This window comes from Mus caroli, unplaced genomic scaffold, assembly GCF_978045245.1.
Source record: "Mus caroli unplaced genomic scaffold, Mus_caroli_1 scaffold_12, whole genome shotgun sequence".
In the NCBI taxonomy this organism is placed as follows: Eukaryota; Metazoa; Chordata; class Mammalia; order Rodentia; family Muridae; genus Mus; species Mus caroli.
This window is the reverse complement of record NW_028227267.1, coordinates 76,237,249-76,262,810: the sequence shown is the minus strand read 5'-3', so window position 1 is coordinate 76,262,810 and position 25,562 is coordinate 76,237,249. Positions and strand designations below refer to the sequence as shown.

Sequence of the window (25,562 nt, the reverse complement as noted above, 5' to 3'; positions counted from 1 at the left end):
TCCTGGAACTCACTCTGTAGACCAGGCTGGCCTTGAACTCAGAAATCAGCCTGCCTCTGCCTCCCAAGTGCTGGGATTAAAGGTGTGTGCCACCACCGCCCACTTGGCATGTATTTTAACTGAGAATTTGGTGAGAATAAACACACTAACCCAGGTTCTCTATTCCTCCATTTGAGTTATATGTTCCCATATACATCTTCCTTGGGGAAGGTGATTCTCTTTTTAATTTGGCCTCCTGGTCCCTTTGTTTTCTATCCAACACATGTTATTTGAGAAGGATCCAAAGTTTTTCAGACCCATTGTTGTTAGCTTAGTTGTGAAAGGAACATAAGTCACACAAATATGGACTTGCATTGAAAATAATCAGGTCAGGCATGCAAATTAATAAGCCCATGAGGTCATACCCCTGAAGATAAAAGGGTAGACTCATACAATAAAAGCTGCCAGAAAGAGTGGGTTTCAAAGGGAAATGAACACTAAAAATCCATCCAACTTTGGGCTCTTCTAAAAGTTATTGATATTTTCTGCTAGTGTGTGCACTCCTGGCCTCAAATGTTTAGGGGATAAGCCTTGTTCATATCCCATAGCAGGATATGATCACTCTATTAAGTCGGGTGTTTGTCTGTCTGTCTTTTTAAAATTAAAAATGGTAAATAAAATGAAAATATTTAGTTCAGTTCACTCTTTAATAGTTTATTTTAAAAAATAGAAAGACAGAATTTAAAGATTAGGATTTGAACATCAGTGGAAAATGACCAAGACCATGTGATAGATAGAGCCATTCAAAGCCACCAGAGAATCTGCACCTAGCATGCTCCCAAGTGGTGCCCTGATTAAGCTGATACTACAAGGTGATTTCCTATATTATTTTTATATATAAAGTTTTACATATAGAAAATTTTTCACTTTCTTGCAAATTCCAGGATTAAAGAGAGAAACTATATGAAACAACTGGTACAACTTATTTCACGATCTTTATTAGATAGCTAGAAATGCAACCAGCAACATCACTAACAATTGATATTTTTTTACAGTCTTGTAATTACATAAACCAAAATTGCAGGAAAATACAAAAGAACGTTCATTGATTTTATATCTGATCCATAAAAAAAACTAGTTAATGTCTAAGAAAAACACATAAGCAGTAGAGAAATGTGACTGGTTGTTAAGTCTGCTTCTAATCTTATGGTTGTCTTGAGACCTGAATTATGAGGTAAGGGGGTATACTGAATTATGTAGGCGAAGAATGAAAGAAAAGAAAACCCAAGTATATCATCTGAAAACCCTTCCAGGACATATTTGTACTGTGCAAGTTAACATACAATAGATCCATTCTACAGAAAACTCAAAATGTCTAAGAGATATAACTTAAGATGCCAAATTTACCTATCTGCTATACACAAAGCAGGTTCCAGGAACCAGCAGGAAAACAAAGCTAAATATTTGCTCTCATGTTCACTTCCTGATGTTGATCTACCTAATTAAGCCCCAGCGTCCTTTCCGCCATGGACAACTTAATAGTTCTATGTGCTGGGTTACCATGCAAATTTTCCAAGAGAAAGAATTCCCAGAATTCATACTAAGTACCCCTTAAGTTCTTTATCTTCTAGACTTCACCTCACTAGAAACTTTATTAGGCTCATAGCACCCCTAGCCTCTGAGAACTTTACCTGCAAAGACCTTATTTCATTTGTTAAATCTATCCAAAGAGGATGATAATTCCCAAGAGAAATCAAACTGAGATAAATGGTCTAGGTCTCTTTTGTGATAAAACTATCTCTACTAACATCATGACTAAAGAAACACACTCCTAGACTTCCCTGAAGCTGTCTAAATATGTAGAGAAGAAAATTGCCATCAAATTTCATCCCTCCTTCACCCTAACACTTAGACAGGTTGCCTGGGCGTCTGTAAGAAGACAAGATCATAGTTCAGAAGATAACCATCATTATAGACATAAAGTTTTTGGTCAAAGGGATGATAATTGATGCTCTGAATTCTTTCCTGCATCTTTCTCATTCTGATGGCTAGGTTGCCTTCCCTCTCTGTGTTTGTGTCATAATAGTAAAAGATCTCTTCTGTTTTGGTGTTCAAAGTGCGAGTAGCATAAAGAACTCCACATACCATGAAGGCATTTGAAACAGATGGCTTGTACTGCTTGGTAACCCAAGTGCTTATCACCTCAAGAGTGGTGTCATTGAGTTTACTAATCACTATGTTACCGGTGCTGGCCTCAGTTGCATAAATTGCCCACAGTGCTTGCTCATCCACAGCAAGGTCAATGTCTTGCCAATTCACATTAGCATATGAGAAGCGATTATTGTAGGCAGCCAGAGGGAGGGGCCGATTCACATCAACTACATTGGTAGTTAGGTTAATTTTGGCAATGTTCCCCCCATTGTACCAATTCACATACAGGTTGTTGTTGAATGCTACCGTACCACCTCCTTGACCATAGCGAATCTGATAGTTTCGGAAATGTGAATAGATTAACAAATTGTCCAGTGAGTCGTAAAGTCTGTAATACTCTAGAGCCCTTGCATCTGTATTCAAAGGTGCCACCCAGTACAGGGTTCTCTCTGGATGCTGAGGAGAGTAATCTCGGCCCCAGGCACCATATTTATAACTAAACCCCAGCCAGTTGAGCTGAATCACAGAAGGAGCACTGATGTTCACCACGCCACCATGGCTACAGCTTCCTATAAAAGAAGAAAAGAAAAGACATTCTTAGAGAAAATGGGTGATTAAACAATTTAATATCCTAAGAACCAAAATCAATCCTCAAAACTTTTCCCGCCATAGTTCAATAACAGTCATTTTCTAGAGGAGAAGAGCCACCCTTTGTTTCTGTCTCAGTGTGAGCCTACTGCCAGAGGTAGAGATCTGTGCACGTAGTATGAAAACAGCCTCATGTTTTCATCAGTAGGTTTTCAAATTGGAAAATGGATGTAATAGAATTCCATAAAGCCACATTTTAAAGTTTAATATCCCAGAAATAAGGGGGGAACGTTGATATTGTGTACATTTTCTTCTCCCAGATCGCATTTTCAAGTATCTTAATTTTCTGTAGCAAAATTGAGAAAGTAATATCATTCTAGGAACATATTCTTTCCTCATAAAGCCCTACTTATCAGGGTCAGCCCTAGGAAAAACTATGATTAATGAAAGATAGTCCTAGGGGGAGTCTTCCTGCCTTTCCTGGGACACCGAGGAGGAGGAGGAGGAATAGGAGGAGGAGGAGGAGGAGGAGGAGGAGAAGAGAGAGAGAGAGAGAGAGAGAGAGAGAGAGAGAGAGAGAGAGAGAGAGAGAGAGAGAGAAAAGAAAAGAAAAGAAAAGAAAAGAAAAGAAAAGAAAGAAAAGAAAAGAAAAGAAAAGAAAAGAAAAGAAAAGAAAAGAAAAGAAAAGAAAAGAAAAGAAAAGAAAAGAAAAGAAAAGAAAAGAAAAGAAAAGAAAAGAAAGAAGTTGTTGTTGTTTTAAATACAGCATCTGATACGTCCAAACAGATAGTCCTATGAGAATGAGATTTCAGCCTTGAGAAGCTATGGAGTCATTTAGCAATGGACATCCCATCACCTAAGTCATTTGCTGACCATCTTTCCTCAGAGCTTTAGATGAGCACTGCTCTTCATAACCCATGTGCTACTGCCCCCATAGAATGGCAGGCAAGTATTTCATCCTTCCCATTCTGACACAGCCATTGTACAAACATGTGTACAATCACATGGCACCTGATGCACTGATCTTCTGAATCTTCATTCCACGTAACCCTTGGATAAGTTACCCCAGCTGGGCAACTTGCCGTTTATTTGTATACTCTCCAAAATGCCTGCCAACCAAAAGGGTTTGTGATATATATATATATATATATATATATATATATATATATATATATAATTTCTCCAGCATTTTCATAACATCTATCCAAAGAACTGGACACACATTTTCTGGTATTATAACAAATATTGGTCTTTAAAAAATAGTAAGATACTTTATTGGATAACAATGAAAATATCTAACGTTTGGTACATTTGAGGTCATTTTCCTTGTTTGCTGCTCCAATTATGGAGGGAGAAGGAAGGAAGAAAAGAAGGAAGAAAGGAGAAAGAGAGCAGTACATGAACACTCTTTCTGGCTCTAAGTGCCCAGGAGGAAACACAGAGCCATGGAGAGCGCAGGCATGAACTGGAGCCAAAAGCAAAGTTGCTCTGAACTGCCTGAGACTAGCACCAGGAATTAAGGGGAACCAAGTGACAGCCTGGGTCCAAGAGGGAAAAACCCGTTCCTCTCCTTGCTAAATGCTTTGCTCTCTCCCCTCCTTACTCAAGGACTGCTGGGAGGTGAGACCATTACTAGAAATCCTGCTTTTATTTTTCCAATCTGCTGGGACTTTTCAGTCTCAGAATTAAATACGTGCTCCTTAAATGCTCTCATAAATCCACAGTTGGTGGGAAAGCCAGCCAACCATACAACAGGTAGAGAAATAAAACCACACTGTACCCAACCTCAAATAATTTTGCATATCATTAGGCAGAACACAGTCACAGGTTTATTTTAATAATACATGCACCATTTCATAAATAAAAAAGCAACGTGTGTTCAGCCAAGAGACTGCTCTCTGCTAAAGAAATAATAAATAAAATTATAAATTATTATTTCTTCCCCTAAAAGTGATCCCTCAGATGAATGCTTGTTTGCCTTTGTTTATGAAACAACGCATGAATTATTAAAATAAAGTTAGCAGTGTGTTCAGCTTAACGATAACAAAAACTGTTCCCATTTCCATAGGCTAAGGCTGGATTTTCTGCTTAAAATACCTAGAAGAGAGCTTATTTATGCAACTACATTTCACAGCGAGGAAATCAAAGTCACTTCTCTTCTTTCAGGTTGGAAGACTTAAGGGTTGCTTGCTTCATTGAACCTGACTTTCCTGGAAAGAAAATATCCCAAACCAACAGTAACACAATATTTCAGAAAAGTTGATGATGCGTATAACTTATCCTCATATTACTAGGGGTTTAAAGATAGACCAGCCTGTCTCCAATGTAAAATCTTTAGATATGAAGGAACCAAAATCCACTATTAATTCTGCTAAAATTACAGCAATAGTTCCATCGTTAAAACAATAATTCTACTTCAAATATAGTACTAATAGTGTTCCTACTGATAATAGGTCTATCATTTCTTAAGTTGACCAGAAATTTAAACTGTGCATGGTACAAAGATTAAACTTAAATGATGCTTCCATTTGTCCCCCTCATCTCCAGTCATTCCCAAATACTCATCTAATCTGTTTCATTACTTCCCTTCTGTCTCCTCCCCCATTGGGATATTTTTAGTGCCCTGGATCTTGACAAAAGGAAGTAGAAATAGGAACTGAAGATGGGGGAAGTGTTACTGGCAGAACTGCAGCTGTGGCTTCAGCAGTGACAAGTCAGAGGGACAAAGGGTGGAGGGCTTCCCCAGTGGCCAGAAACAAACCTTAAGGAAACTATCCAAACTGACAGCCATCTTGGAGCCAACTCTCAGCAGAGTGCCACCCTCCTGTACCCTTTTTATTTGGATCTTCCACCCAAGGCTATATCCTAAGCCTATATGCTTGGCTCAGCTTTATTTCACACCCTTTTCTACCCTTGCCTTCATGTCAAGATGCTAGATATACTCTACTCCCTTTATTACTCATTTCCCTTCCCAACTTCATCAGGACCCTTTGGCAACAATCAATTGTCCAGCCCATGATCCAATAACTACCAAGGGCCAGTGAAACATTTTGCATGTGCTGGTGGAAAAGAGAAAAGCACCAAAAGGTCAGGATCCAGAGGATCCTTCCAGCTGCTCTGTGAGCAAGGTAGCAAAGCTAACTAAGAGCTGATCAGGTGGATGCCTTGTTGGAACTGCCTTGTTGTTCCAGAAACCACAGTGACACCCGCTTTGTTAGAGCAGCTATGGACACACACCAGCCTAGCACAGAGAAGGTATTAGCAGACAGGCTCCAGTCTAAATCCTGACTCCACTCTTCTGTTGCTTAACGGTCTCAGACTCGGTTTCCTTAAGTCAAATAAGCAATGCCTACCCTGCAGGACTGTTAGGAAGAACAGGGATAAGGCTTGTAAATGCGACTCCATCAAGTATAGCCACCTTCATTATAATCACATCAGGACATAGAATCTGGTTTACATGGCTCTTTCCTAGATAGTGGCTTCTAGGTGTTTCTTCACCCCTTCTGATAGTCCTAGCAAACATAAGAGGGCCTACTACATAAAGGAATAAGAGACTAATCAAATCATTAAACCCAACCTCTCATTTATAAAACACTAGACATCCAGACTGCTACACATCTGATGTATTTATAGAATGTGGAGCAATGAATTCTCTATGCAGGGGTATTCTCTTCATCATGCAATCCATTACCTCCTGCTCTGGTCCTGAGCCTTGAAATATGGCTAGGCAAACTTTTTAAACTAATAGAGTGGATTTTCCAAGCCAAACATGGTATGCCTACAGTGAATGCTTAATTGCAGGTCTGTCAGTGCAGATTCTCACCTGATCAACTATGCTGTCTTATGTACTAAGACTAGAGAAAATACGGTTAGCTTGTAACAATCAGGTGATTAAGCCAGGTATAGTGGCTCACACTTTTAAGCCCAATACTTAGAAGCCTTAGAATATAGGCTTGACATGAATGTCAGGCAAACCTGGGCTACAGAGTGAAACCCTGTCTCAAAACGTTCCAAAACAACCAAAGAATTAGGTGAGCAAAATGGTTATAATTGTAAGGAAAATGAAAATAAATTGATTCTGAGTCACTGGATGTATTTCCAGCACAACCCAGCATCTCTAAGCTTAGAAACTTATCCTGCCCCTTTCTAGAGACTTCTATGTCTCATCCAGTCACCCACCCTTTACTTATGTACCTCCTGTGGACCTACAAAGCCTACATAAGGACCTACAAAGTCCTCACATAACAATGTGACCCCTGAGAACTCTCACCATATGTATATATATATTTATATGGTGTATATATATATATATGGTATATATATATATATATATATGTATATATATATTCAATACAGTGCTGTCTGTCATTTAGATTCAGAGGGAAAAAATAGAATGGAGTCAGTTGTTGGGGGAGGGGCCCATAAATATAAGACCAGTTATTTTAAGTTAGAAAGTTCTGTAAAATGAAGTAGGAAAAGATGTTTTTGCAGCAACACACACATACCCACACACATGCAAATGCATACACATACCTCTTTCTCTCTCTTTCTCTCTCTCTCTCTCTCTCTCTCTCACACACACACACACACACACACACATATACATACACACACACAGCATACATTGCATTGTATTACAACTGACATACACTGGGTTCAAGCTGATCACTAGTTTAGCCCACTACAGCTGCAAGGGAGCCAGGAGAGTGTAAAGCTATTTTAGAGCTGAGATGCCTGCATACAGTCCTTTTGTTGTTGTTGTTCTATGCAACTCTGCAAGGGAAAAAAAAGCAGACAGGACAGATTTTTAAAGTCCCATAATAGTGAGGAACTTTAATTAAAGTCTCCACAGGCTCACAACTGTGTGGTGCCTGGGGATTTTCCAGTTCTGCATTATCAACCAATCCAAACATGAGGAGAGCAAGTGAAAGAAATTGATTTAAAAACATGACAAAATTCAGCTTAATATAAACATCATAAATATAATATGAACAAAGCTGTAGAAGGGCCAAGTGACTTGGCAGGGGTCCAGGTGCAGCCAAGGTTGTGCAAAAGTGAGTGGAAGGCTGGGTTCAGTTTGCTTAAACAACACAGCTGGGCAGAAATAGTTCACAGAAGTCTAAATGTAAAGGCCCAAGGGAAGGTTCCGGAAATATATCTAAGGAAACTCACTCAAAAGGCCCATTTGCTTTCTTCCCTAAATGCTAAGCAAGGGATTTTTCTTCGTCAATGCTACCCCTACGTGATTGACACCTGACTAGGGACAGAATACGTGTTACAGCACGGACTCTGTCACTGAGCGCAGGTGTGCCTTCAAGAAAAGCTGCATTAAAAAAAAAGAAATAAAAAGAAAAAAGAAAGAAAGAAAGAAAGCTGCATTCTTCAGACTCAAGCCCCTCCACTGGGACATCAGAAAACTAAGTTAGAGGCCCCAGTTACTCATTCTTGCTTTAAAATATCCTCAGTTCCAGAAACCAATGCCAGGAAAATCTATTACAAGAGAGATATTTGCTGGGGCCTACCTGCTCATCTTTATCAGAGGTCATGACACTGCTTGAATCTCACCTTAAAGAGCTGTCTGGCCCAACAGAACCAGCTCCCACTTCTGACATGTTAAACACTGATCTCAGATCAATTCAGGTTTAGTTTGTCTCTGAAGACAGAACACGGTCCTCACCTAAATGCCCTCTGTAAGTCAGATTAGAACAGACCTCTAACAACAATTGGAGAGACATGTCCACTGAACAAGACCAAAAGGCTTTTATAACTATAGTCCTAGCTGATTGATGCCTTAAAGAAATGAGTTACAATGGCAAGATTCAGAAATATACACTGCGAAGGAAAAGGCTTATGAGAATTGGAATTCATAAACACAACAAGGGCTTCACAATTTGATGACAAGCAATAGTTTCCATTCAGGCTCAAATGCTTAAGACCCTGAGAAAAGTTCCTTTGGTGTGGTCTCTCTAAGGGAATGGGCTGAAGGATGTGAGTGATATCCTGGAGGAAGCTCCTTCAGTGTACCAGGATTTAGCACTTTCTCTGTTCACAGCCAGGTTTTCACTTCAATTATCATGATTACTAATAATATCCATTGCCGGTGTGTGGATGCTGATTACAGAGCCCTGAGCTTCCCGAGCACTGTCTCATTAATCCCCATAGCAACCCTATAAGGTGAGCACAATTATTCTCCCATTTCACAAATAAGATAAAGGATCTTTTCTCTGCAGCCACATAGCTGGTAAAGTCAAGGATTCCAAAGCTATTCTCTCTGAGCTGCCACTCCCCTGTTTCCATTCACTGATGAATTTAAGTACCTGCCTGCTCCGCCCCCACCCCTCCCTCCCACACACTTATTGTTCTGGAGTTAACCTGGGGAACCTGGGAGAGAATGAGATCCTTTCCTGTTTGATGGGCAGCAAGGCATGCCCATAGTACGTGAGACCACACTCCCTTTAATTCTCAGTGACTTCCAGGACTCAGAATGCAGCAGGTACCCCCAGCACGCACATCAGAGGTGTGTGAAGTGCAGAGGAGTGTGAAAAAGAGGGCAAAAAGAGAGGAATAGCAGAAAAACGAAGGCACACACCCAACCTGTGCCTAACTGAGCCAGTCGGCCCTTATCATCTACCAAAAGGCAATACCACTTAAAGATTCTAGATGCTCTACCATCCCCAGTTTCATAGCTCTTATCCTAACAGCCTTCCTGCTAGGCCAGTGCAAAAGGAATTATGTGTAGCTAGTGGGCTTTGTTTACAAAAGCTTACCATGTTCTTCCTCTGTGAAACCCAGAATACTGTTAATAAAACCAGTTGAAAGTGAGAGAAATTAAAGTGTAGAAGAATAAACTCAGAACTGCAAAACTGCCCTGCTACCTCCATTACTACAATTCCCACCCCACCCCACCCCACCCCAAATCAAGGCTCATTATGGGGTCTCCCGTGGTAAAAACAGATACAGAGCAGAGCTTACCAGGAGCAGGAGGAGGGGGTGTGGCAGGCACAAGGCCACTTTTGGAGGCCTCACATTCTTTCAGCTTGGTCTTCAGAGCCAAGATCTGACGGCGAATGCTAAGGACATTGTTTTGGTCTAGCGACTCCAGCTTCTCTACCACGAGGGTCATATTCCTTATCTAAAGAAATAAAAATTCAGACTTTATATTATTGTGCAATTTCTTTCATAAACATTCTGGGGCTGAATTTGTCATTTAGTGAAACATTGCTACAGAATACACCAGAGATTCTTCTGAATGGTTTCATTTGGAAGAATACATTTTATGGTTTAGACTGAACGCCTGTCACATCTCAGGCAATGTGTGTGACAAGAAGAAAATGGCAAAGATTTTAACAGCTTTAATAATAGAGCACAGGCTCACTCCAGGCATTCACAAATGTCCATTAAAGTTCATTTCTAATAACCTTCCCCTATAAACTCGTGTTTACTCATGTTGTATTATAATTAAGTTTCTAATGAATGGTGAGGGCTAGAGAAAAAATGTAAATTCTAAAACATGTAACTAGAATTCTCAATTATAGGCCGTGTCATGACTGTGCTGGTAAATGCTGGTTGATGTAAATTACCCAACCATAACATTAATATGATAATCTTATCCATAGATCTTTAAAGACTTTGCTAAAACATATTCACAAGATATACTTTTTGGCTTAATTCCTAAATGCTTTATTTTTCAGTATGTTCATTGAGAATTTTACACAATATATTTTATCCTATTCTTCCCCTTCCCCCAAATCCTCCCTGATCCTCCAGCTGCGCACTGGTTCAACTTCATGTTCTTTCCTTCTAAAGAACGAAAAATAAAGGTAGAAAAGCAACTAAAAACATGGAGCCCGATTTGTGCTGTCAATCTACTCCTGAGCACAGGGTTACTCTGCAGTGTGGTTGATGTACCCAGCATCATTCAATTAAAGAAAACTAATTTAGGAGCTATCATTTACCAATAGCTTCTGGGCTAGGGGTGGGACTTTGTGCCCAACGTCCCTCCCTCATGCTCAGATTTTCATCTTCCTTGAGCTTGCACACACTGTATGCATGCCGTCAGCCTTTGTGAGTTTGTTGGGTGTCTGCTCTGTTGTACCTGGAGAATGTTGTTTTCTTAAAATAGTCCACCACCTCTGGCTCTTATCATCTTTGTGCCCCCTCTTTCTGGGTAGGTCCCTGAGCATTGAGGTTGGTGTGGTAACCACATCACATTCAGAACTGAATACTCCAGAGTCTTTCAATTTCTGCACATTGTACGGCTGTCAGTCTCTATGTTAATTACCATCTATTTCAAGAAGAAGCTTCGGTGCTGAGTGTTGAGAGATGCACTGATCTATGGGTATAGCAATATGCCATCCAGAGCTGTTTTATTGCTATGTTGGACAAATCACCATCCCACATTTCAAGCTGTACTACAGAGCCATAGTAATAAAAAAAATCAGTATGGCACTGGCATTAAAAACAGACACGTGGATCAATGTAATAGAATTGAGGGTGATATAACTCCACACACACCAGTGGACACCTGACTTTCGACAAAAAGGCAGAAAATGCACACTGAAGAAAAGACAGCACCTTCAACAAATTGCACAAGTCAAACTGGATTGCTGCATGCGGAAGACTAGGAATTGATTCATATCTATTACCTTGTACAAAACAACTCTAAACAGATCTACATAAGGCCTGATACACAGGAAATTTCAGTATGTGGAGAATAATTCTAAGAGAAATAGGTGGTCATTCAAAAAGGGAAGATACCCGCAATCAGGGAAACTGTGCTTCTAGCCTCATGAGGATAAATCCAGGACAGAGAAGATGCCTGACTTCAAGTGGCCAAAGACAAGTCATTAAGATTTATGGTACCACTTTCCATAAACCAGAAAGGTCATTTATTTCTGAGGCAGAATTCTTGGTGTCTGACATCCTCTTCTCAGTCAATATGTTCCCAATACACTTAACTTATTTTGTAAGAATAGGCAACCATCAAAAACAAAACATGGATAGACCTCATGGTCCTGAGACAGTAGCAGAATTATGGTTGAGGAAAGAGATAGCCCATCCAGGTCAAGGCACTTGTTAAGTTACTGAATGAAACCTTTTTATTTTAGTTTGTTTGTTTTGAGACAGAGTTTCTCTGTGTAACAACTTTGGCTGTCCTGGAAAACTCTCTGTAGGCCAGGCTAGCCTTGAACACACAAAGATCTGCCTTCCTCTGCCCCACAAGTGCTGGGGTTAAAGGCATACGCCACCACTCCTAGCCCCAAAATACATTCTTGATATACTAAGAGATCAATCATTCCTTACCTCCACTTCGAGCATGTCAATAATATCTGTACTTCCAACAAAATTCTTCTTCAGCTGTAAGACCAGTTTTTGTATCTCCTTCACTTCCAGCTTAATCAACTCAAAGTCCAGTTCTGTGTAAGAGATGCTGTCCTTCTCCATGACCTCTACTCGGACCGTCAGGTTCAGGAGCTTCTTCTCATACACACTTATTAGCTGGACATACTCCTTCACCTAGAGGAGAAACAAAAAGCTTATGTCAACTCACAGAGTGATATCAAGTAGACTTCCTCTGCTATGATAGATGTGAAGATTATCTGATCCTTGTCAGTCACTGCAGAAGAACGCATTTTTTTATCCAAATGCAAACTAAAAATACCACATTATAGAGGCTTTTGGTCTCACATATACTGAAAATAATCCGTATGTATATTTTAATCTCCATTTCAAAGCCTGAGGATGTTAGCTCACTAGACTGCACAAGTTGGGATCATCTCCCTTCTCAGCTCATTTGCTCGAAATCAGAGTTTCTCAGCTTTGGTGCTATTGACATTTCAAGCAAGTCTTTTTCTTGTGGGGTGCTATACAGTACACTGTAGGATATTCAGTTGCTCCCAGTTATGACAATCAAAAAGTGTCTCAAGACATTATTAAATGTACTTTGGGGACAATCACTACCTCTACCAGCCTTTAGTTTAGAGCCATTGCTCTCTCTAAGTCTCAGTATTTTCTAGAAGAGAAGAAATGCACTGAGTAGAATCATTACTTTGTGAATCATGTGCCAAGAATTTTGAGCCCCTCTGCCTTTTACAAAGAAGGACAAGGACCCAACTTTCTATACAGTTTGTGAGTGTAGGCACAACTGCAGAATGCACATTTCATTAAGTGAGCTCACATTTATTCTAAGAACTGATTATTGCAATCAGACCTTTAAATTACACATTTGTTGCATACATTTGAATGTCTGATCATTAAGTTAAGGTTCCAAAAATTCCCTTGGTGGTTGAGTGTATAATTGGAATCTCCAAAAGGATATTTCAATAAACAGTCAGGGACACTTTTCTTGGTATGTGATCTCTAAAAGAAATGTCATGGCTTTTTCAAAGACCTGCTCATTAAAAAGTTGCTGCTTTCAGTTTCTTTTTTTAAAATGTGAGCATAAGTAATACTTCTCCCCAAACTGCAGTAATGTCAAGCGCCTGGATGAATTCAGACAGATGTTGACCCGTGGTCTCTCTAATGACAAAGGCAGCCCTAACTCCTGTCATTGTAACCCTTCCACTTAACCTCACCATGAAAATTAGAATAGACTCATAGGCCATGGACCTTCAGAGCTAGGGCCTCAGGAAAAGAGGTGTCTAATGAACTTTGGAATTGCAGCCCTTGGCACAACTACTGTATCTCCTCAGGCAAGCGATGTTTGCTGCCATCAGACACTCCATGACTCAGAGGCTGATAGGAATCATGATATGTGTGTGTATGTAGGTATTTCTTTAAAGCATGGGAGGTGCATATAACAAACAAGCTCCCCTCCCCAGACCCCCCAAAAATAAGCACAGACATAAGGTATTCAGGTTTCAACTTCTTTAAAAAAAATGGTCACAGAACCTTGCCTGTGGTAAAAATGTAATAATGTACCGATCCAGTGCGGAAATGGAAGTTTGAGAAATGAATGAGCTTGGTGGCATTTGGCCTCACCAGCTCTTGGAACAAATGAAACAGCCTTGGCTTTCCTGGAACACTTTGGTGGCACATTACAGCTCCTGCTCTGAGCAAATGAGCGATGCAACAGTCATCTCTGCTGAATAGAATGCGGTCCCTCACCCACCCCACCCCACCTAACCCCCATTCTCACAGAAACCCAAGGCATGGCCTAGAGTTTGTGGCCTCTGAGAATTTGTGCTGGGCTTTCCTTAAATTCAGATGTAAAACAAAAGGTCTCTCTTAGTCTGCCAGAAATTGTTGAAGGGCAATCCTTTCTGCTGACATTTGGAGAAGAGCTGAGTGGTATTCAGGAAAAACTGGAATTATCCACAATTATGGTGGGCAGGAGAAAATCTGAAGATGGGCCAGAAAGATTTCACACGTGAAATGTGCAGTTTGTATAGATTTTGTACATGGAGATGGCGCAGGCAGCTCTGAGAACCTGAGGATTTGTCCTGAATAGTCTCGGCTCAGTAACAGCACGGGAGCTACCCAGTGATGGGTCCAGCCCCACACCACTGGCGTGTAGCATCTTTAGCACATTTCTCCCTCCTGGATTTAGAATCCTTGTTCTGAGCAGAGAGAGGAGGCCCAAGTGGGGAGTTTGTCTCAAGAGGATATTTGTCATGTCTAAAGACATTTTGGTTGTCACATTGAGGACTGGTCAAGTGCTACTACTGGCGTTTACAGGCCAGGGCTGCTGTAAAATGTGCTAACAGAGATATGGGTCTAATATGGAGAGGACACATAGCTGGAGCAACATCTTTGCCCCAGTTTCATCACTACAGCCAAGTGTGAGCCTGGGAACATTCACCACGCTTGCCTTCAAGTCACCAGGCTAAGATTCATCATTTTATTTTATTGGTATCCACTTAACTATGTCATGGATACATATATATATATGGTTTATTTGGAGTCTATTTTGAGATGCTGCTGTTGTTTCTTACAATTAATGTGGCCTTGTCATAAATAAAGAGATAATATGGTGGCTATCTGACTAATTAATTAGTCTGGTTCATAGTTCTATTGGCTCCTCAAAACCCATGATGATAACTGTAGCCAGATTACTTGATATAAGTAAATGGACTTTGAAACATACTGTTATTTTCAACATATTCTTAAAAGCGAATGTAATTAGGTTAATTGACCTTGAAAATATCATCAAAATGTGCAGTATTTTGGTACAAGAACTGCCTGAGCTCAAATCTAACTTCAGTACCCACTGGGCAAATCACTTAAATTCTCTAAGTTTTACTATACTTTCCAAAACAAGGATAACGACATCAAGCTTGCAAGATTATTAGAGACCAGAGATTGTGTACACAAGGGGCCTCACTAATAGATGCTCTATAAATTCTAGAAATGAACAGAGAAATGGCAATTTCAGTGTTTTTTTTCAATCTGACCTTTTAATTTACTTTTACTCCACTGCACAAAGCATTGCTCAATCAATGTTGTTTGTTTATAGGTTGTTCAAATATCTCCCAGGCTGCCTCAACCTTCTCATGCATGAGCATCTATTAGCAAATGTGTCATATTAAACGACTTACCCCAAAGACTAGGAACCTTGAGAGAAAGAAAACAAAATAAACAAACAAACAAAACCTGAGCTGCCTTTTATGTCATCTCCTTCCTAGGTACGGCCATACAGGGTGTGTCACAAGTAATGGAAAAATCTAAAAGGCTTTCGGTATTTTCTTCAGAGGCAGCTCCTGACTTCGCTGTGTACTGACAGATAATGAATTAATGGAAGGCAGTCTCAAGCCTTTCACCTGCTCAGAATGGGCATTCCCCCAGGTTCCTAGATAAATGGTGATTTCCAAGACAGCCTGGAGACAGCTATAATAATTCACCTAGAAATCCAGAAGCCCTCAGCTAAAGAGATAACTCGGGATTTGAAGGCATAACTGACCTAGCACATACCTTGGGTCTTCTCAGAAGAGTAATAACAGCCTAGACAGGTGGGAAAGATCTGCCTTGATTCTGAAGGCTCAAATCCCTGACCTGAATATAGCAGCCAAGAGAGGAATGACCTCAGGGGAAGTCCCCTTCCCCATGTGAATGTTGGGCTTTCTGTCATTAAAGTGGGAGGGAGGAGTCCTGCCTATCTCCATTAAAGGCTTGCTTGAAAGAGTAGGGACACCTAGAAGCACTTGGACAGATGCCAATGAAGGTCACTACTGTTATAACTGGTGCCATTTACCATAGCAAATCAGCCCTGCAAACCTCAGCTGATAGTAAACTCCTCTGTTAGGCTTCCATTTGATTTGAGGGGCCGGGGTAGACAGACAAACTGCTGATACCTTCAGAACTAAAAATTGTCTCACCTATGCTGTTCCCATTCTCCTCCAATTATTAGCAAAGCAGGTGCCACCTGGCCATGCCCACTTAGGCACTGGAACTAAATGCCCCACATTCACAAACCTGCCAGGCCACAAGCTCTCCCTGAAGTGGCTTGAGGTTTCAAACTGCCCTTCACACTCCTGCCAGCAAAGATGCCATACAAATCAGGGGCTTCCACGATTTCAAAGTAAATGACTCCAACTGAAAAAGGTCTTTACCTAGGATTTTCCTCTACTTGTTATGTTTTTATGCATAACTTCTTATCTCCACTTGATTATGCTGGAATAAGGCTATGAATATTAATGGATGGAATTTATAATTTAGTGCTGTGCCTTTTCTGCTGATTAATTCAAGGACATTTTATTTCTTGGGAAGCTAGGTTCCTGGAGTAGTCAAACACATTTTCCTGGACACTCATTTTAACTTAGAATATTTATCTACCAATTCAAGTTGAAAGCAGGGTCTCGGGCTTGCCATAATTTTTTGTCTTAAAGGATAACTACATTGGATGTTGAGGTAGTGGCTATACTTAAATTGCTAAGGAAAACTTATTTGGCTGCAGTAAAGCCAGAACTCCTTGTAAATTGATGGGGTTGTATTAAATAATGCATAATGTGATTATATTCTAGCCTGTACTTCACCTGGGCATAAAACAGAAGCCTTCCCAGTTGATTTGTAGCGTGGCAAAAAGCTGAAATGGGGTCGAAACTGGAATGGCAAGTCGCATTGCTCCAACAGGCTAAGAGAAAGGTAAACCCTTTAGAACAAATTCCTGCGGCTGCGCAGAGCAGAAACCAGAAGGTTCTAACTAGGGTTTTTCCCAAGGCCAAGAGACCTATTAATCTCCACTCAGATTCCTAAAGAAGCCTATAATTTTTGGTTTCATGGGAGACATGGGGAATGAAATGTTCCTCTTGTGACAATCAAAAATAACTCCCAAGAAAGAGGGGGAGGAAGAAAGGGGGGATTTACACAGATTTAAATGTATGCAACATTAAAGGAGGAAGGAAAGTCAAAGAGGTAAGGAAGAAAATCAGGAAGGTAAATTGAGAATGGGAAAGAGAAGATTTGAAAGAGAAAGGAAAGGAGGAAGAAAACCCAGAGGAGGAGGAAGAGGAGGAGGAGGGAGAGGAGGAAGGAAGGAAGAAGGGAAAGGACCATCTAAAGGAGAGAGAATACCAACAAGAGCGCAACAATTAAAAGAATCAAAAAGGGAAAATAGGAAAACTATGGAAGAATGAACAAGAAGAAGAATTAAGGCAAAGTGAATAGGAAACCACTGGGAACAAAAAATAGAATAGCAATTGAAGAAAAATATGGCAAAGAAGTAAGACAGACTAGATCCAAAGAGAACAGAGAAGAGGGGAGAGAAAACAAATCAAAACTGGAAAGGTGGGAAAAGGCCAAAGAGGAGAAACCACCAAACAATCAAAGCTGCAAGCTGGACCAGAGGGGTTTCCCATTTTGTTCCCACTGTGTGAAGAACAGCATTTTTTTTTTCATGCAGTAAATTTTTCCACTAAACCTTGATCCCACTCTCTTCCTGAGTTCTACTAGTTCCTGAGCTCAGAGATTTACTATAAATCAACTCATTGTTTGAAAAGAAAATGCTTACCTTAGAAAACTCTCTCTCGAATTTCTGAGAAAGGATGTGAGCTGTGTACTCTAAGCGCTCCACTCTGTCAGCGGGAAAGGCGGTGTCCGGCAGGGAAACAGAACACTGGCAGGTCCCATGGCTGTCCACAGACCCAGTGAAATTGGAAAGTGGCTGTAAGTGACAAAAGATGAGCATCAGTAATAAGCTAGGAAATGAACCTTTTAGGCACCAGAAATGACAGAAATTTGCTTGTCAAAAAGAGTGACTGGAGGCAAACTAGTAGAAGCCAACATCAATGAACAACATCACAGAGACAAGCCAAACCTCATCTCCACCCGCTGGTTCAGCCACTGTGTCAGTAGCTTGTACCCAAAGGAAGAGTCCCCATGCTTGAGGAGTCTTAAAGAAATCACTGTTGTCTCTGTGCAGAGAAAGGGAAATAAAGAGGAGACACAAGAGACATTTAAGGGACTAATAAATTTGCACATCTGTTCTACTGTTTGCAGGATGTGACCTCTTTAGTTCATATCCTCTTCTATGAAATTGAGACCCTCTGATTGATGGACCATCCTCTGGAGTAAGCAAGCTGTGTGAGCAGAGTCTCTACACACACACACACACACACACACACACATGCTTTTACTCCAATCCCAGCCCAGTTTCTCTCAATTATAATAAAAAAAAATGAAGGTTTGTGGGCCATGGTAAAGATATCCAGTGAGAATTCAACTCTCCTCTTCAGCTGGGAAATTATAAAAATTTGCATTTTTTTCCAAATGGAAACAAGCCATCTATTTACTCAAAAACTGAGCAGTGTATGAGTTTGTATCTCACTCACAAATTTCTCAAATAGAAGTTCTCTAAGCTTACGACTTGCAAAGAAAAAAATTAACGTATCTGAAGTTTCTTTAAGATATTCAGGCTCACACTTCGATGCCACTGCATATTTTAAAATGACAGGTTTGAAAGATTCTGTTTTCCTTCTGTCCCCTTTGAACTACCCCAAGGGGATCCTAGCACAATTAACATTTTTCATTACTACTATTGCCTTGCAGAGCGAGCTTTGTCAGCCAACTGGCTGTGGCTTTTAATGATCTCATCGGAAGGCCAGCCCAAAGCTCACCTATGGAGCATCAGCCTGAAGGGACTCTTTATGAAACTAAGGAGGAGAGAGCAGTTGTCAGTCTGGAGAGATTCCAGCCATGCCTCAAAGTTCACATCAGCTGGTGACAGCTGAGTGTATCTGCTCTACACACAAGCTACCCTACTGATCTTCATGAACAAACTTGTTCTCAGTATTAGATGTTCCTGTAATCGAGATTTGGCCCGTCAGTGACTCGTAAGGGTAGTGACTGTGCTAGTTTTTAAATGAAATGAAGCTTCTCTAAAATGATTAGAATGAAATGTGTTAGTGTTATATCTGTCTGCCTGCCTGTCTGTCTGTCTGTCTGTCTGTGGAAGCCGGAGGACAACCCTGTGCACCATTTCCCTTTTTTCTTGAGACAATCTCTCATTGGCCTGGGACTCACCAAGTAGGCCCAGCTTCTGGCCAGTGAGCCTCAGGAACCCTCCTCACTCTCCCTCCCCAGCACTGTGACAACAACCTCACACTACCTCATCTGGCTTTTAAATTTGGGGTTCTGGGGATCGAGCTCAAGTCCCTTTGTTTGCCATCACTTTACCTTTTACTGTGTTCCCTTACCAGCCCTCCATTCCAGGAAAAGTCTTGGCATTGACCTTTCTTGTGGAATCAGATCCCTCTGTCATAAGGATCAGGGAAAAAAGCATAGGACAAGCCTGTGCTGCACATGGAGCAAGGGGTTAAAGTGGGGAGGAGGAGGGTCTTTGCAAAGAATGGATAAGGACTGGAGAATACAGGCCAGGAGTCCATCAGAGAGGCTGGATCCTCTTGGACTCAGATCTATCACTCCATCTAAAGACAGAGAGACTCTGGCATAGGTATGCCAAGTCTTTTACAAGCTTTCGAAGAGATGCCTTAGTAGAATAACTACCTAGCAAAGAAGAGATCTTGCATTGCATTGACAAGAGGAGGTTAACTAGCTTCACAAGACAGGGTGGACCATTCCCAGAGTTCTCTGAGAAGCCCTGTCAGCTCAGGAAACAGGGGACATCATCAAACAGTCTCTAGACAATCAACTAGGAGCCACTAGCTAGCAACTTTCAGTCCTGAAGTTCACCTGAAAGGCACGCAAATAATTATGAGCCTCACTGACAGCCATTCCTCTGGCTTCTATTGAACATCTCTGCCCCACCTCTGTAGACTCCATCCTGCTTATCACCAGCCCAGTGTGCTCGGCTGACATCAAAACGGTCCATAAGTTTGATCAGTGTCTCCCATTAGAGATATTTCTGCTCCTGGAATTCAAAGACAATGAAGCTAATGGTGATGAGTCCCCTCTTCAGTGAATGCTTAAACTACGTGAGTGAAACGTGGGAATGGGAAGCAAAGACAAGTGCTTGTCCTCTTGGCCTTTGAAAGGATGCATGATCCTCTTGTGGAGGGCAAGTAGAACCCTGTGGGCCCCACAAGAGTGACTGTACTACAAAGTTCGCACTCGGTATGTATTCAGTTAACAGTTACTAAGGTCTATAATACCCCATGCTCTGGAATTAAAAGTTGATTAAGACCAATTCTGGCTCAATCAGGCTCACTTTCATTCTGAATGCCCTAGGGACTTTTCCAACAGCTTCATACCCTGAAAGCAAAGGCACCCAGACCAACGCTGCCAGTGACTCTAAGGAGCCTTCTCGACATCTGTGAGAGGAAGCAGCCACTTCTTTGGAGGCACGCATGGCATTATGAGCCCTCCAGCAGACAGTGTGACTCACATTGGTGATTTAAGATCGCAATTGGCTCTAATTAGCAGCCAAGTCTAAGTGCCCACAAAGATTCACGACGTAAAATAATGGTACTCCACGTTTCAGAAGTACAGAAAATGATACGTTTGGAACTTGCTCAATGACAGTTATAAAAGGGTTTTCCACTACTTTCCAACAAGCTCATCAAGCTGACAGCCAGCCCTAGAAAATTAGGTTTATAGTGGAATTGACACCTGGTCCACTATAAAAGGAGGTTGGTGCCTGACTCACTCACCCCAGGCAGATAAGCAAACAAGGAAGGAAATTGGAGACTCTCAGTACAATTTAACTACTAGTTCTTGCCTACTTTCAAATATTTGCCTTCTTACCAGACAGTGGGCACTTTGAATTCCTCTGTTCCTCACTGATATTTTATTTTCTATTATTGCAGTTGATGATGTTACACGGAAATGCTGGATTTTGATTGGTTGTGAACCTTCATGACAAATTCTTATTGTTAACCACATCTAACAGAAATAAAATAGGCTGTTCTGATTGTCCCCAGAAATTGTTTAATACCCCAAGATAAGATTTTTGGCTACTGAGAAGCCAGTATGACTGTGATTCTCTAAACTTGATCCCCTTTTAAAGACAATTTTCATCTGTGCCCTGGAAACACAGAAAGTTGCATGCAGTGGGATGGTTTTCACAACAGGCTCCTTTGAAATGAGTTAAAACCTGAATGAAACAACTAAAGTGTATGAATGGACTGATCTGGGGAGGTAAAATGTCCCAGGGGACTCTAAGTCAATGACCCCTCACCATAGTAAGCCTCAGATTCAACTCTAAAATGGGACCCTTACTCTTACCTAACTCTTGTGGGTTAAATAAGATGCACTGTGTACTAACCTAGTCTTGGCATTCATTAGGCATTCACTGGGTATTACTGATGCCCTTTTCCTCCGGGTCCCATCCAAACCATTTGTTGATCACATTTTCATTGTCCCAGATTTTAAAGAAACTAATGTCAATACCCCTCCCTCCCCCTCCCTCCTCTTTTCCAATTTACCCTTCCAATCAGACAAGTTCATGAAAGTGGCTGGCTAGAGGATCTCTGAATGAAATGCCTAGTTAGTTCTGAAGAAGGCACTTTGAGGCGTTAGGAGCCCTCAAGCACAAGTCACCCTCAGCAAGACCAACCTGGGAAGTTTTGCAGAGCAGGACTTCTGCAGAAAGCCTGACCAATACAGATGCAGATGCATGCACCCAACCATTGGACTGAGCATGGGGACCCTAATGGAGGAGTTAGGGGAAGAACTGAAGGAGCTGAAGGGGTTTGCAACCCCACGGGAAGAACAACAATATCAACCAACCAGACCCCCCAGAGCTCCCAAGGACTAAATCACCAACCAAAGAGTACACATGGAGGGACCCATGGCTCCAGCTGCATATGTAGCAGAGGATAGCTGGGATCTGGGATCAATGGGAGGGGAAGCCCTTGGTCCTGTGAAAGCTTGATGCCCCAGCATAGGGGAATGTGAGGGTGGGGAGGCGGGAGTGGGCAGGTGGATGAGGGAGCACCCTCATAGAAGCAGCGGAAGGCGGATGGGATAGAGGGTTTGTGAAGGGGAAACCGAGAAGGGAGATAACATTTGAAATGTAAATAAATAAAATAAACAATTAAAAAATAGTATATATATAAAAAAAGGAAAGGTCCAGAGGTAAAGTGGGCAACTGTTTCCTGTCCCGCATCCTGCACTCTTTCATGCCTCTCTATTTTTTAAAGGAAATCCAACGAGTTCTCACCCCCAAAGAATTAGGCAAACCAAGCGTTGTACATCGGGAGCCTCTCCAGGCTGATCCCTGTGAAACATGGACCCTTCATTCATTCATTTTACTGCAGTAGTTGTTTGGCACTGGAAACAGTTCCAGCAATTCCATATTAAAAAAAAAAAAAGATTGAAAAGAATTCTCTTGGGAAATGAATACATGCAGTGTTTTTTTTTCCCAAGATTAATAATTCCTCTTCTTATAACTGACGAATGTATTATGAATGAATGTACGTATGTATGCATGTATGTGTACATGTGTATGCACTTGTGTGTGTATGCATATGTGTGTATGCATATGTGTGTGTATGTGTGTGTAGAGATAGTATATGTCTTTCTCTACTACTTGTCACTTAATTTTTCTTGAGATAAGATCTATCACTGAATACAGAGATCACCAATTTGCTAGAATGGTTGGCAAGTAAGCCCCAGGGATTCGCCTGTGTCTGCCTCCTCCAACCAGTAATGGGGTTGCAGATGAGTGCCTCCTCACCTGGCTTCCTAGGTGGGTGCTAGAAACACAGACATTGGTCCTTGTGCTGGTGTGGAAGGTGCTTTCCTGACCATTCCATGACCTCGGTCCCATCACCCATCTTCCTTATAAACTAGGTGCAGAGGAACTGTCAAGGCTCCAGATGTTGCCTGGAGAGTCTCACTCCTTCAGAGTGTGCTACCTCTGAGCAGCAAATCCGTTGGAGTGACTGGAGTGGCAACTCTGGTATCCCTCTCCTGAATCTCTCATCCCAGACATCATATTAGAATCAATTGGACACTTTTTAAATGCCCGAGTTATAAACTCATGTGCTGGGTAGAATCAAGGATTCTGATTTTAAGATTCTCCTCACCACTGATCCTGCAGGTCACCCTGGGAGGAGAACCTCTTTAGAACATACCTTTCCCCAAATACATTAGCTAGAAAACTGGGCTGTTGTCTCTCCTGCTAACAATTTAATTACTTCACTCGGGTTTTAATTCATTTTCCCAGCATCTCCAGTGAACAGAAAGAGTCATAAATCCTTTAAAGTGCCCAGGTCTAGTCAACCATGAAATTGTATTCAGGTCCCCCAAAAAGTGAGCAAAAGGAAATTGAACAGAGCTCACCCAGACTCAGCAACTCCCTCACCTGAGACACAGTACCACCTTCTGCCCAAGAATTGCCTCCCGGAGGCAACCAGGCAGCTGTAGCCTGGGGTGATGTTGGAGGTGTGGTCAATTCCAGGGAATGTGCAGAGGTCAGAGTTGTCCTGGAGCCAGAGCCAAGGCAGAACTGAAGGGCCAGGAGGAAGAGAAGGCTGTAACTCATCGTGCCTTCTAAGTTAAGATGCTGGCTTCTTCCCAGAGCCTCAGGGCTTCTTATAGCTCCCAGTGGGGATTTCCCCATGGCCAGTGTGTGAAGAAAGAGGAAGTACCCATGGGAACATGTGACTCACCCTAGGAGGGTCGGGACATCTGCAACCTGAGTCCTGTCCACACCTTGCACCAAGCCCCACTCTGTGGCCTGCCCTTAGATACAGGTCCCCCTCCCACCCCCAACAAATATTAACTTACATAAATTTCTTCAAGCCAATATCTGATTTCTAACTTGATACTTCCTTGAAGGAGACAGAATCAAAGTAGCCTTTGTAGATGAGATAAAGTTTAGAGGCTCCTGGGGGGGGGGGCGGGGGGGGGGAGTAACCTTTGTCCTTCTCCTAGAAATGACTTCTAGGTATTTGCTCCCATTTTGAGGAATTCTGTTTCCCACAGAGAGTGGGAGGAGCTCACTTTAGAGACTACAACTTTCATCTAAGATGTCTGAAGACTTTCTCTTCAGAACCTGCTGCACAGGTCAGCTCTGGCCTGCTCCTTGCCTTATATCCTTCTATACCAAGTTCTCTCAACAACCCTACCAAGACTTTGTTCTCTAGAAATCCACACAGGACTCTACACTTTGTGCTTCTAAAGGAAAAGAAGTAGCCCAACCGAATAAGAGACCCAGATGGCCCGTGGATTATTCCTCCAGGTCAGGGTAGTGCTCCCAACCCAACCAAAGTAGCCCAACAGAAGGATTTCTCTGCCCTCCTTGCTACCCACTCTGTGTGGACTAGCCAGGTATTTAGGACTCACATATCACTTTTCACACTGTGAAAGTTGCTAGAATGCCTTCTGTGTTACCCAGTTGACCTAGCCCTGTGCTAGGTCACTGTCTATACCTTTATAACTTCGGCTTTCTTCTCTGCAGAGGGAAAAATGTATTGGCTTTAATGTTAAAACCTAGTTCTGACACTCAGAAGTCAGTGACTTGGGCATATCATTTTGCCTCTCTATAGTTCTAACAATCCCTAAATTAATAGGATTTGGTGAAGTGGTTTCTTGAAAGTTGCTTGGACGCTTTAAAGTAACTATACAAATGTCAAGATTCTTCTAGTCTTGTGCTTCATTTCCAAAAGCCCGGATTATTATGTAAGGTTATAGATTTTGAAACAAAAAAAAAAGGCAGGCTGAGATGATCCTAAGCCCATGCCAGGAGCATTTGGAAGAGCCTGGTTTGTGGGGTTCTTTCACAGCTTAACCTCATAAGCTCCAGGAACTCTCCAAATCAACATGGTGCTGGTGTGAGGAGCCCAGTGTGTGATTCATATCCTCAGGGGAAGAGGTAGACAGAAAAAATGCAAGCAGGAGATTGGGAAGAAGAAAGAAGAGATTGGGGGTAGGGGGAAGCAAAAATAAAAGCAAGTCTGTATTTTTTAAGTACCTCCCAAAGCCCCCTTGGACTGTTTCCCTGACTTACAGGGACTGAATGGACATACCACTAAGAGGAGTATCCACAATTTCAAAATTCACTTCATCTCAACACTTACGGTGTTGCCTTTACCTCTACCCGCACTGAAGCATCTTTGTCAAGTCATCTGAGAGTATCTACTCAGGCCAATGTTATACCTGGTCCATGGAACATGGGATTGGAAGCAGCTAAAGGAGATCTAGGAAGAACAAGGATTCAATGCCAGAGGCAACATCATCCACCTAATATCATTCAAAAGAAAATCTGTGGTGAAGGACAAGACCAGAGACAGTGGACTCAAGGCCAGCTGTTCAAAGAGTAAGAAACTATTTTTAAGCTCATATGTCTCTTATTGTTCCCTAAACACAGTTTCATGTTAAAACATCAATAAGCAACAAATTCGTTTTAGCATCAGTAGGCCCTATACATATTTGGGATATATTTATAATAAAATAAATGCTGTCAGTTTAATATTCAAATTGAACTAGATGTCCCTTTTTTTTTTCCT

The 25,562-nt window shown here is 41.5% G+C and overlaps 1 protein-coding gene across 1 annotated transcript; it reads right to left on the bottom strand.

The window, feature by feature from the left end:
- Window positions 1-955: 955 nt before the first annotated feature.
- Olfm4 (olfactomedin 4) lies at window positions 956-23,653 on the bottom strand. The gene is made up of 5 exons (XM_021182589.3): window positions 23,417-23,653; window positions 17,663-17,815; window positions 12,022-12,234; window positions 9,691-9,850; window positions 956-2,699 (listed from the first exon to the last, which is right to left on the bottom strand). Exons 1-5 carry the CDS (start codon window positions 23,594-23,596, stop codon window positions 1,888-1,890), a joined length of 1,518 nt encoding a protein of 505 aa, XP_021038248.1. The 5' UTR covers window positions 23,597-23,653; the 3' UTR covers window positions 956-1,887.
- Between the last annotated feature and the right edge of the window lie 1,909 nt (window positions 23,654-25,562).